General features: G+C 36.2%; 1 protein-coding gene across 4 annotated transcripts in view; it reads right to left on the bottom strand.

Annotated features, from left to right (window-relative positions):
- LRBA (LPS responsive beige-like anchor protein) overlaps positions 1 to 12,548 on the bottom strand; it is a 395,208-nt gene that overhangs the window by 253,051 nt on the left and 129,609 nt on the right. For all 4 annotated transcript variants that reach the window (XM_030491547.1, XM_030491551.1, XM_030491549.1 and 1 more), the window contains one exon: positions 5,903 to 6,011. In XM_030491547.1, coding sequence (XP_030347407.1) covers positions 5,903 to 6,011 — 109 coding nt within the window. The remainder of the gene's footprint in view (positions 1 to 5,902; positions 6,012 to 12,548) is intronic.

Below are 12,548 nucleotides of genomic sequence, written 5' to 3'. Positions count from 1 at the left end.
CAGTCAAGGATTACAACTTTCTTTCCCACAGTAACTGTTACATGTAGATGTAACAATCATCTACGGAAACAACAAAGACACCAAATACCTTTTCCTAATTCTTTCAAGGGCTCTCAAACATTCTCTTTGAGTTACAGGTATTCTGCCACAATTGATTTGCAGTACTTTTTAGTTACTTCCTCTGACACAAATAATATCTTCTCACATTTAATGCTTAGTACACCAAAGGGAAAAAGGTGCAGAATACACAAGATTATCAATCAATGGAACCAGTGAATTTTGTTTTCTGCCAAGGAAACAAAAAGCAAATAGCTACATCCAAATCACTACTGGAAGGCTTGTCTAGACTTGCATCTTATCTCTGTCAAGGCAATACTTGTATTAAGATTCGTTTCTCAGCATGAGCCATGAAGTAAAACATTCAGTTTATTACATGCAGCCTATAAATTGATACTGAATAAGAATTAAAACTGTGAGGAAGTCCAAGTCTTCCGCATGAAAAACCATAACTGAGCAGAAAAGGGCAACAAATTTTACAGCAGCTGGAAATACTAGATTTAATTACCGAAGAGAAATCATGCAGAGAAGTTAGCTGCCTAGCGTGATTTATAACAAATGCAAAGGGAAAGTCATCTGAAATTCTCAGTTAATCAACAGAAATGACCAATAACAAGAATGCCAGCACCTTGTATTTCTATGGATGACTAGAATTTGAAAAAATAAGACCAGAAATTCAAGGGAATCACACCACACAATCTTTAAAAACAAGCACTTTGAGGAAGCAGGTTAGTAAATTATAGCAACAGTTACATTTTACTGAAAAAAAAATTACTCAAGTGTCTGTTTTCCTCATAGACTCAGAATGAAGAATCCTTGTCCATCTATTTTAGAACTTTTTCAGAAAATTGCGTTGCAGTGTCTATTGCTCCTCTACACACACTTATATTGTGCAACATTATGAATGGTTCTACATAGTACCTTTCCCTCCATTTTCCTATTCCTTCATGTGAATATTCCAGGCAAATAAAACCCCATGTTGCTGGAATGATATTAATCAAAAATACTTTATCCAAGCATTAAGATACGCTATTACAGATTTTGGTCGAAATCCAGAAATGCCATGAGAGAGCAAACTAAACCTTCACTACAAAGATGAAACACTGTAATGCTTGAACAGTGCAGGCCTAAAACACTTGCAGGTTTACATATTTAGAATTCTATAAATATGTATATTCACACATAAATACATGAGGAGATTTATACAAGACAGGAGGCATATCCAAGGCAATGGGCGCTCCTGTCATAAATTATAAAATAAAGTCAATTAGAGCACAAAATTCCCTCCCCCTCCTTACACCAAATCCAATTATTCTCGTAGGCCCAACTCCACAGCAGTCTGCATACAATCTAAGACACAGTACGAATCACCACATTTTTCAAGGTCATTTCTAGAAAGCAGTCTAGGTGGTAGCATGAAACTAGTTGATGAAATTCAGGCATAAAGAGGTTCTTCTTTGGGATTTTCAGCTCTACCAAACATTTCATTTCTGAAAAATGCCTAAGAGACCCATATATATCAATCCCAGGGACACTGGGCAAAATTTAAGGTTATAAAGTTACAAGTTAAGTTACGAATGCTCACATCTCCAGATTCACTGTAAAAATGTTTGCTTCACTGCCACCTCACTAGAGAAATGAGTGGAATATTGCTTCATTTGGCTTCTTGGAGGCTTAATCACATTGTAAAATGGGTATATCTTGGGTCTCTCTGTGACCTCCCTGTATGCTTACATTCATAGATGTAATTACTTACAGAGGTAGCAGTGAAAACATAGGTGAAGAAAGGATCAGAACAAAGCAAGAAACAGAAAGGTTGACTTTTTTTATTCAGCCATAGAAAAATCTCACAACCGATCCTTCATCTCCAAAGCAATTCTTAGAAGAAAGACAGCATAACTGGTTTGCTCATAATTTGTTATTTTACTTACATCATCTCCCACCATTAAAAAAAAAAAAAAAAAAAAAAAGGAAGAAAAAAAAGAGTGGTCAGGCACTGAAGTGGAAATTCTTTTTGTCTTTGTGCAGGCTGCTGAGTTCTAAGGTAGGGTCACCTAGAGAGAGTGGAAGGTTGCACCTCCCATGAGGGAAGCTGAGCACCCCCAGTTTGAAGAAGCTTCTGAAGTACAGGACTGCAGAGGCAAAGGAGGGCTCTGCAATGCAAAAGGAGACAGACATTCCAAACACAATGGAAGAAACAGAAAAACAGCCAAGTCAAGACAACAGATGCCCTTCTTGCCACCAGATACAGAAGAAGTGGGTGTACAGATTCTGCTGTTTAAGACACTTTATTTGAAGTTTCTGAAATAGAGAGAATTGCCTTAAGACGACATAGAGAGGAAATAAAAGATTTCTTTTCAAATCCTTTTAATTTAATCTCACCCAGGCATTCAGTTTTCTGCATACCTAAAGTTACACCACAAAATGGAACAATATGCAAAAACCCTCACTCTTGCTTTAGAGACTCTTCCTGTGCTTTTGATTATCCTACTTTATGGAAATGGTATAGACACTCTCCTCTCAGTGTTCTGATCAATGCAAAGTACCACCACATGGAGACATAGCAAGGAAAGGCCCAATCTGACCTTGTGCAGCAAGGTGAATACGTGCCACATTGCTGTGGCTTCTCTGTCTCCTCCTGGCTGTGAAAGAATTCCTAGGTGGACATTTCTCAATCCAGGAAGGAAAACATCTGTTCTGTACTTGCAATGAACTAAGAACCAAACAGGAGGGGTACCTTCCCCTCTGGACCTATGTAATTTTTTAAAATGTCACATGACAAATGTTTTGGTGCATCACATTTCTAAAGTGCAGTTGTCCAGCACAGGAGTGCTTTTCCTAATATTACCTATCTTCCTAGGTTTTTTCCTCCCTCTTACGGTGACCATCCTTACTCCATTTATAACCAAATACTCTACAATAATATACAATACAGAACTTCATTTTGAAGCTTGTATAGATTTTCCATTGCTTCCTCCTGCCTCTATGTGCCCCCAAATACCAGAGTTCAGTTTTAAATGATGACAAGATATTTTGCCTTTTACTTCAAAATTGCCCTTGCCTTAAAAAAAAAAAAAAAAAAAAAAAAGAAAAAAGAAAAAAAGGAAAGAAAATCAAAGAAAAAGAAGAGTGTTCTACAGAAAATTTTGTAAGACTAGATTGCTCTGCTGCCATGCTGCAAACCTGTCCAAAATCTGACACACATATTGCAAGGCTCAACTTTTTAATGACTTTTAGAAATGTGAGAATTAAAACAAGGTACCAGTAAACATACTACAGATCTTTAAAAAGAAATTTGGGGGTTGGATTTTTGCTGACCCAATATTACCATGGAATATTTCATGTCATCTGAAACACCAGAAATGCAAGTCTGAATGAAAATGAAAATGGGCAACAGTTCTTACCCCATTTCTCATCTGTCTCTGAATCTTTACCCCTCACTCAACCAGACTCATCCTCTTTATCCCCATCCTTCAGGTGGCAAAGCTTGTGACTAAACCACACCAATCAGGTTAGACAAAACAATCTTTAGCTCCGGATTCATTATCTGCTACTCTGCTTCCTTACAGGTCCTCAAGCTGGAGAATGAACCAGATCAAAGGCTGTATCAATTGCTTTGAGAGTGCTTTTTCTCTTATTTTCTAGTCTTTCCTGTCATGTGCCAGTGAGTCATGACATGAGTGTTAGGACCAAAACTTAGGCATCAACTTCAACACCCATTCATGCAATGGGAACATACCTACCAATTGCAATACACAGCATATCAGCAGCCCAACACGGCACATATCCATTCCCATTAAGCAATGGAATGGCACCAGGCTAGCCAAGTAACAGATCCATTTCCAGGCACAACAGAAGAATGGCAAGTTTTCTATTGTCTGGAGCACCACTTTAAAAGGCTATGAGGCACACTATGGCTAAAAAGTATCATTGTGCTAAAGCAAGACACACACACTTGACAGGGCATGTGAAAACTAGATCATACCATGGATGGATGGAACATTGTACACAGGAATTTCTGATTATTGATGCAACACCTGCAAATTCAAATGGATGTGACTAACAGTTCCTCCTTCCACAAAAGAAACATAACACTGAGTGAAGCCTGCCACAGACATCAGTAACGTTAACTTCGTGAGACACTAGGTTTGTTATTTAAGCATTTGCTAGAATCCAGTAGTTGTATATCATCAATTTGCATACCTGCAGAAATGATGCTAGATCTAAGTTTTTCCAATGCAGTAATAAAACTAAATTTGATAAACAGACAGATGCTATCTTGGTACACTAGTTTCTGTTTAAGTTCAACCTGATGAGTTAAACCCCTTGAGCCATCATACTGAGATAGCACAGATTCAAAACAGCATCAACTTAAAAATTATCAGCCAACTCTTATCCTAGAGGGTTGTCAAAGCAAAACTCAGAGTTATATTAAAAATGTAAGTTGATGCTCAGTATATATTTATTCCAGACATCGTAAAAGGTGTCTTGAGACTGAAATAAAGCTAACAGTGAAGTTGTCAGTGAACAACTGTATCCATTGATAGCCCGTATTTACATGACAGAACCCTTTACTTCACACAGATTTGCCACATACACACACACCTTTGCAGTTTGCATCTGAAGAATAAAAGTGGGCTGTTCATCTAATCAATAATGCCATGTCATGCACGGCGCTTCTGCATAAATCCAGAGCAAAAGATGTCAAGCATGTCCCACTCCAATGATTATCAGGCAATGAAGTAAAAAGATGCACTTTTCATCTCCACAGGACTGTCGCCAAACCCTTGATGTAATAAATGAAACATGCCTGCTATTTCACCATTGCAAAATGGTACTGTAGATATCTTACAACATCTCTGTTTCCAGGAGGGGGTAACTAGCTCTAGATGAAGTGCAGATATGTTATTAAACAACGCACAGCTTGAATCCTGGGGCCAACACAGATGACCTTTAGAACATAAGCACTGTCTAAGACAAATATGCTTTCATCTTTGGGGAGTATTTTTTCAAGTAAAGATTTAAGAGTAAAACAATTTAGAAATACGTTAAGCACAAATGTGCCTTCAATCTCTTAATGCTTCATTTTAGAAACAAAACCACAAGTAATATCATATGTCAGAAGAAAGACTAAGTACTCTTTAAGCAGAATATTAGTGAATTTAGTGAGATTTAGCTCCATTTTCATCTAAACAACGCAATAATTAAAGCACAGGGAAAGGAGATATGTGATGTAACTGAGATCCAAAATTGGAGGTAAGACTAAAGTGATTCAGAAAAAAGGCATGTATTTTTATTACAAGTCTATAAAAACAAAGTCCATTATTTCACTTTAGAATCCCTTAAGTGGGATGAAAATACAAAAACATAACCAAAACCACACTGAGGCATGGAAAGCATAAGGAAAATGGTTTTAGAGATGGATTAAGTGAAATAGCAAATGATACAAAGAAAAAAGTTAATTTCTCATTTTGCACCTAACAGGCTGTTACCATTTATCTTCAGTAAGAGTTTATTTTTCAGAGTTATATCTTGACTGTGACACTAAGGAGCTTTAACACATATAGGGATATTTGCTTCATGGGAAAGTGCAGCACTGGTATGATAAAATTCCTTCCCCTACAAACTATGTTTTGCAGATTCTGACAAGTTCAGAGCTGCTCTGCACAGCTTGTTTTTCCATCAAAGTTAGTGGCAAACTGTCAAAACACCTTATGACTGCAAAGCACTTTTCAGGATGGAACCTCCTGCGCCTGAAAAGCCCCTATCATACATTGGAATCCTCAGACACAGTGGGCTTGTTATGTTTTGGTGTTTTGGTTGTTTTTACTATTTCATTTCTTACCTCAAATTCAGCATGACGGTTAATATCCTCTGCTCTTTGTCTGCTCAAGATAAATTCTGCTTCATTAGCCACTCTTACCAAATGGTCCTTCATGGTTTGACTCAGCAACCTGAGGACAGAGAAGATTTAAGAACTGCCTTGAAAGAATGAAGTCCTAAAATAAAAAATTGTAAATACAAGATATATTTACAAATATTTTGAGCTTTGTTCCATAACTGACTATTGTTTAAAGAAAATGGTATAAATAAGGTTGATGGGTAATTTTCTGGCAACTAGTAAAATTTTATTTCAATAGTAAAACAAACTAAGTACTAACCAAAACGTAAACACTTTAGACAGACATTTGTTTTACCTGAAATATAGATATATAAGAAAATCTTTCACAAACAAGCAACACAATATAAAGACAAGTAAGCAGTTTATGCATATAAACATCCACAGTGAAAGCCCTAATGTAACTGATGTAAAGTCTAAACAAAAAAAATGTGAATTGCACTGCAGTATAGTTTTTTCTCCAAATGTAAAAATTGAAATTTTATGGTAAGTATACATTTAAGTAATATTTTCAGGATTATAAAACATCCTCAGTCTCACAAATGAAATGCTAAGATATACATTGTTCCAGGTTACATACAGAATAAAGTTGTAATTCAAGCTGAGATTTCTGAGGCCTTCATAAACTCTGAGTTTATGAATGGCAGCAGAGCTGACAGATTGAGTTACAACCCAATTATTCTGTGACTTCACATATTGTTACTAAAAACATTTCCTTTTTAATTAGTTACATTGGGATTCATAAAGTTAAAACTGGCTATACAGAAGCAACACTGTTTTAGAAGATGCACATTTCCACAGCAGTACTCAAAGATACAGCAGATAAATCCCTCACATGCTCTACTGGTTAGTTTTTCAAAATATCTGGTATTAAACTGTTTGTTGTTGGTTTTGGGTTTTGTTTGTTTGGGTTTTTTTAAGATTTTCAGTTGCTAACACAAAAAATAGTTACAGAACATAAAATCACTTGTTTGCCTTGCACGTATAAGCTAAAGTACATTTCAACAAGCTCAACAAGGATGTATTATGCAGGAAGCCTTCGAATGTAATGTTAATTTTATCCCCTAGAACTTACTTATCTGATGTAAGACTCCACCTGCCTCTGTGTGTATGTTTGATAGTATGATCATCAATGCCCTGCTGCTACTTTTCCATTTGAGGCAAACAACATGTTTTTAAAAAATTCGTTATGTGTAGCCTGCTGCCTGCAATAGAAACAACTGTTTCCAGATGAGTAGACGTCTGCTGAGCTAAGGACAAGAATCTGGCTCTTGAAGAACTACTATTTCAACTCCAAACTACAAAACACACATTTTGTACATATGTGAGTGGCTATAAACTGATCAGGTAACTTTACAAGAAAGCATTTGTCTCTCATGAAGATAAAAATGATGTTTAGAAAAATCTCATTTTCCTCACTTAGACAGTAATACACCTCAGGGATTTAAAGGATCATAATGGTACTTTCTGGTACCTGCTCTGGCCTCCTACACAGAATTGATCATGCATGTTTTCCCAAAAATAATCTCATTTCCTCCATCAAGTCTGTACCTTCTGTTTGAGCAAAGCATAGCTTTCAGAAAGCTGTCCCAACTTAGGGTTTTTTGTTTTGTTTTCTTAAGATTTGAAGATATTTTACACCATGTTCCCTATAAAGAAGTTTCATAATAAGGTAATTTAGGTAATTAGTGTCAGTTAAAAAAAACCAAAAAACAACAAAAAAACCAAACCCCAAAACCAAACAAAAAACTCTAGTATTTCTTCTCTGCTTTTATCCTGATTTTTATTGCAGCAACTAGATCACATTAGTTCTTTTTCTGTTAAAAAGAAGTCTATCCAAAACGTGGCTTTATAAATAGTTTTTCTCACAGCAAAAGGACAGCTTTTCATTTTCTTGACCAAAACTAACGGAATTTCTTTTTCAAAGTATGAACACTCAAGCTGAAAGAAAAACTAAAGTCTAATAATTTCCTTCTTGCCTATGCTTCATAATCTTTGTATGCAGACCCACGGACCCTGTTTGCCTTACACTATTATCTCACATGTCTGATTATTTTTTCATTGTTATTAAAAGCCAAAATGCTGTTAAATATGGTGATTTACACTCCTCTGACAGATTCCCTTCTGATTTGGCTTTATTTATAACAAGTTACTAAATTGAAATATTTTTATGATCTTTAACACGAGAAGAGTGTGGATGAAGCTTAGATGGACATGTTCTGTAGAAGTTAGACATAATACGCATGGGGATAAAGACTCTGGATAGCAGGCCTACTCTTCTGCTTTCAGCACACACTCTATTCCAAAGTCTCAGACAGACTTTTCTTCCTTTGGCTAAGCACCTTCTGGACAAAAAATATTTAAAAACATGTGATTAACTTAGAAAAGATGATCACCCTAGTAAAAACAAGCAAGGGAATGGATCTCATGCTGTAAGTTAAATATATACTTGAATACTTTGCTGGGTCAGGAATGAAGTGCTAAACCACAGAGTGTAGGAGTTCCAGCCAAAAACATGAGATATTCTGATTTTTAGTGTTATGCTGGAAAAGAGAACCATGAAGCACAAAGCAAGAAACCTAATTCTGATTTCTGTCTGCTGACTGCTTAGATGATGGAGTAAAGAGTCAAGTTTTTCCTTACAACAAGCAAAATGAGAAGGTACAAAAGAAAAGGGAAAAATTAACACAGAAAAATATGTGCAAGCAAAGGAAGTGAGAGATGGATAAATTCTGGGTTAGTACTACTGATGTCCAAAAATTTCAATTTCAGCCAAAATATGGAAAAAGCTTTACCAGTGACATTTACAACAGTTGTTTAGGCATAAATCTCTCATAAAGTACTACAGGGAGAGATTACGTATGTTTCAGATACTACCACAACAGAGAACTCTGAGATAGAAAAGCTTACCTTTCCTGGCTACTTGCACTCCTCTCAAACCTAGCATATATGAGATTCTCTTACTTCAAAAGGAGATATGTTCTACATGAATACACACTGTCTTTTATGCAATATGACTGCTCAATGTGTTAAGTGTTGGAATTACTGCTGCAAGAAAGTTCTACAATTGCTTTGTGGAACACAGATACAGAGATGCTATTCAATCATCAAAAAATACAGACAAGTCCATAAGGTCCTAAAGACTGAAGTTTGAATACATTTAAACCCTTAAAAAAGGAGAGGGAAAAAAATTTAAAAAAAAACACCCAAAAAAACAAAAAACAAAAAAAACCAACCAAAAGCAAAAAACAAACCACCTAAAAATCATGCAGACTCACCAAAACGCTCACTTGGCCATTTGATAGCATAAAACTTGACAGCACTCCAAAAGGACATCTAGAACGGGACACACCCACACCAATCCAATCCTTCCTATCCAGGGTAGTCACTTAGGGCATATCAGGGCCTAGTGAAAACTGGCTTGAGGTTGTGCTCACATTCTGAGAGACACTGCATGGCAGCACACCAGATGATTTCGGAAAACTTTCTATCAGATAGCAATAGTGCAATACAAGTATACACACAGGGTGCAGTATAAATACCTTCTTGTTACTCTTCTATTAACTTAATTTTAAAAGCAGATGTTACTAAAAACTTTCTACATAAAACAAAACAACAACAAAAAAAAGGAATTCCCAGGCACTCAAGTGTTTTATGATTTTGCTTTTTCACTGACCCAACAAATTAATGATGCTCTCACAAGCAAAACCTACCTTTGTCACGTACATACCCTCCAAAGTTATTAGCATCTCCAATAATAATGATTAACAATTAATGTAAGCTTTTAAGACATAGTCGTCCTGAAAAAGCTTCTGCTTGCTCATTAAGTTGCAGCAAAGATCATATGTTTCCAGTTACACAAAAATGATGCAATTTAAATCCATGCACAGACAATCAAGCAAAACTCAGTGAAATAAAAAACTGTTTTAGAAATGGCTGTGCATGTCACACCATACCTTAGTGTGAACACACAAAAGTCATATAGTGTCAAGAACCCCACCTCAAGTCACTTACCCATTTCTGAAACACATAAAGGCCACAACTTCTAATTTTCAACACATTTTACGTGTTGTTTAAAGTCTAGCCTAATGATTTTCTGTAGTTCAAATTCAGACATCAGCAAAGCTGCTTCTGCTATGAGACCAAAACAGTAACACAAAAACTCAGAAATTAAATCACCAACAATCCCTTTTACAACACCTACCACTTGAGCAGAATGGGTTGCTAAAAATAAGAAGCAAGGAAATGTGGAAAACACCTTTTTCTCTTACAAATTAAAACTAAGGTCCAGGTTCTATGTCATCAGAATCTTAGGACAAGGAAGCTGCAATAAGGGGACTGGTAGTAATCAATTCTACTTCGGATGTGACTACCTTTATTATTTTTTTCCTGAGCCTTTTTCGATCAATTATGCTCAAAAGCATAAGTCTGCCAGTTACCACCCATTTTTTCATTAATAGCTGTATTTTTCTAACTATTTTCCATCACAGTAGTTGTTCCTATGGCAACACATTCTCTAACATTCATTTCTTCAGAGTGACCGCACTATTACAAGTGAAAGACAATTGAATGGGGCAGCCTACATCTGTCCCCTATTTTCCATTAGGAAACTGTGCAAGTAATTGCCCAACTAGTTTGATTGCCAACTATTTTAATATTAAAAAATATTTGCATCTATGACCAGTCAAAAGTAATACATACAATTTAAGAAAAGGAACAGCAGGTGACATACGTTGACATTTTCTAAAAAATGTCCTTCTAAAAAAATGCTATAGAAACGCAGATGATTACAGCATTCCAGATTTTATATAACTGGATGTTATGCATTGGGAGAATAATACCAGCTACATCTGGTTATTTCTGGAGAGGTTTGGGGCTTTTTTTGGTGGTTAGTGGAATTTCTACTTGCTAAGTATATTAGATTTGCATGTTGTCTGCCTTCCTTGTTCTCCCAGTGACTTTTGAATTCATTGGATAATTCCAACAATTTTTCTTTAATAAAAGGCTAGGGTTTCTCAAAAATATTAGATATAAAATTTGTATTAAATCAACAGAGGACAAAAATCCTTGCAAGCATCCTTAAAAAACAAAGCAAAACCAAACCAGCTGTTTTCAACTGCACTGAAAGTCATAACAGAAAATCCAATATAGGAGGAAAATCCTCTGATATTGCAGGAGAATTTTGATTAGATTTCGTTCCTCATTAGACAACAAAGAATCTAGGAGCAAGAGAAAGCTACAGCAAAACATTAGTTCTGCTTCTCCTGGATACACTTGTGAATCCTTAAGTTTTAGTTGGTTTGCTTTGATTAAGGATTTGAAAGGGTAAAGGCAAAAGAGAAGAAATCCTACATGTATTCTGCTAGTTTAATTAGGTTATCTTTCAACCAAACTTTGGGTGACAGTTTTTTAAAGCAACTGCTTTCCAGATTTTGAATACTCATTTACAGATGTATAAAAATGTAGGACTAGAACACAGTACTTAGTTCTTTGAATGACCAAGAAAACTATGCTTGTGAAAATTAAAATTAAGCATCTTCAAGAGTCTCTTCAACTGAAAATGAGAAAGAATAATTGCTGCAGCATGCTTAGGAGACTGATCCCTCAACCCCTGCCATGCCAAACCCATTATCACTCCAAAGGGGATAATAACTGTCATGCCTAGTCTCAAGCTCGAGTACGTTTGTTAGTGCACTGACTGATACAGAAAACAAGGTCTAGCATAAGAGATGCTTCACACTAAAGTGTGCTAATGAATCAAAGTGACAGGAGAGAGTTTTAACCTTCACAGAGCAAAGGAGTTGTTTGCTAACTAGTCAAGTAGAGGAAATAAGAGTATAACAGAAGAGACATTTGTACACACAAGGAAGTAAAACAAAGCTTCTCTTTTGTTCAGTTCAGAAATAATAGCTGGACCATCTCCTGCATAAAGAGGAGACATAATTAGTTTCAGGGTGAAATAAAGGAATCTGTCTGGACACGCTGGAAGTCTTCAAAGGAGAGGACCGGCCATGACCATGAACCAGATCACACCTAAAGAATGGTTCCAGTGAACAAATTCCCTCACCAGAAAGCTCTGGCAGGTCGAGGCTCCAAAACACATTCACCCTAAAGGGAGGACCCAAAGGTGAAAGGTAAGCACAAAGACTGAAATTGAGACTGACAGAAGTTCAGCGGGCTAAGGAAAATGTTTTGCGATCTATACTTCTGCTGCACAGATGGCTCCGTACATAACAGAAGCAGTGGGTACAGGCACCTTTTTAACAAGGTTTCAAAGAGCATTAATAGTGTTCCCAGACATTACAATAATAGTGAAAAATACTTATTCACTTTTATTAAAAACAGATTAATGTTCAGTGTAGCAATGTACTGAAATTGACATTTCTTTTCATGCACAGAAAGAGGTTATTTCCCAATAGCTGCTACTTTAGCTTCTCACTTATATCCTCTACCTTCTTGTGTTTCTACAGGGGTTTTTTTGGTTTTAGTTTTGGGGTTTGTTTTGTTGTTGGTTTTTTTTTCAGGGGTGGTGGTGGGTTTTGTTTGTTGGTTGGTTTTTCACTATACTTGTAACCCAGCCTTCCAAAGACCA

Source organism: Strigops habroptila, chromosome 7 (assembly GCF_004027225.2).
Source record: "Strigops habroptila isolate Jane chromosome 7, bStrHab1.2.pri, whole genome shotgun sequence".
In the NCBI taxonomy this organism is placed as follows: Eukaryota; Metazoa; Chordata; class Aves; order Psittaciformes; family Psittacidae; genus Strigops; species Strigops habroptila.
The sequence above is the reverse complement of the archived record's forward strand: the minus strand, read 5'-3'. Positions and strand labels throughout refer to the sequence as shown.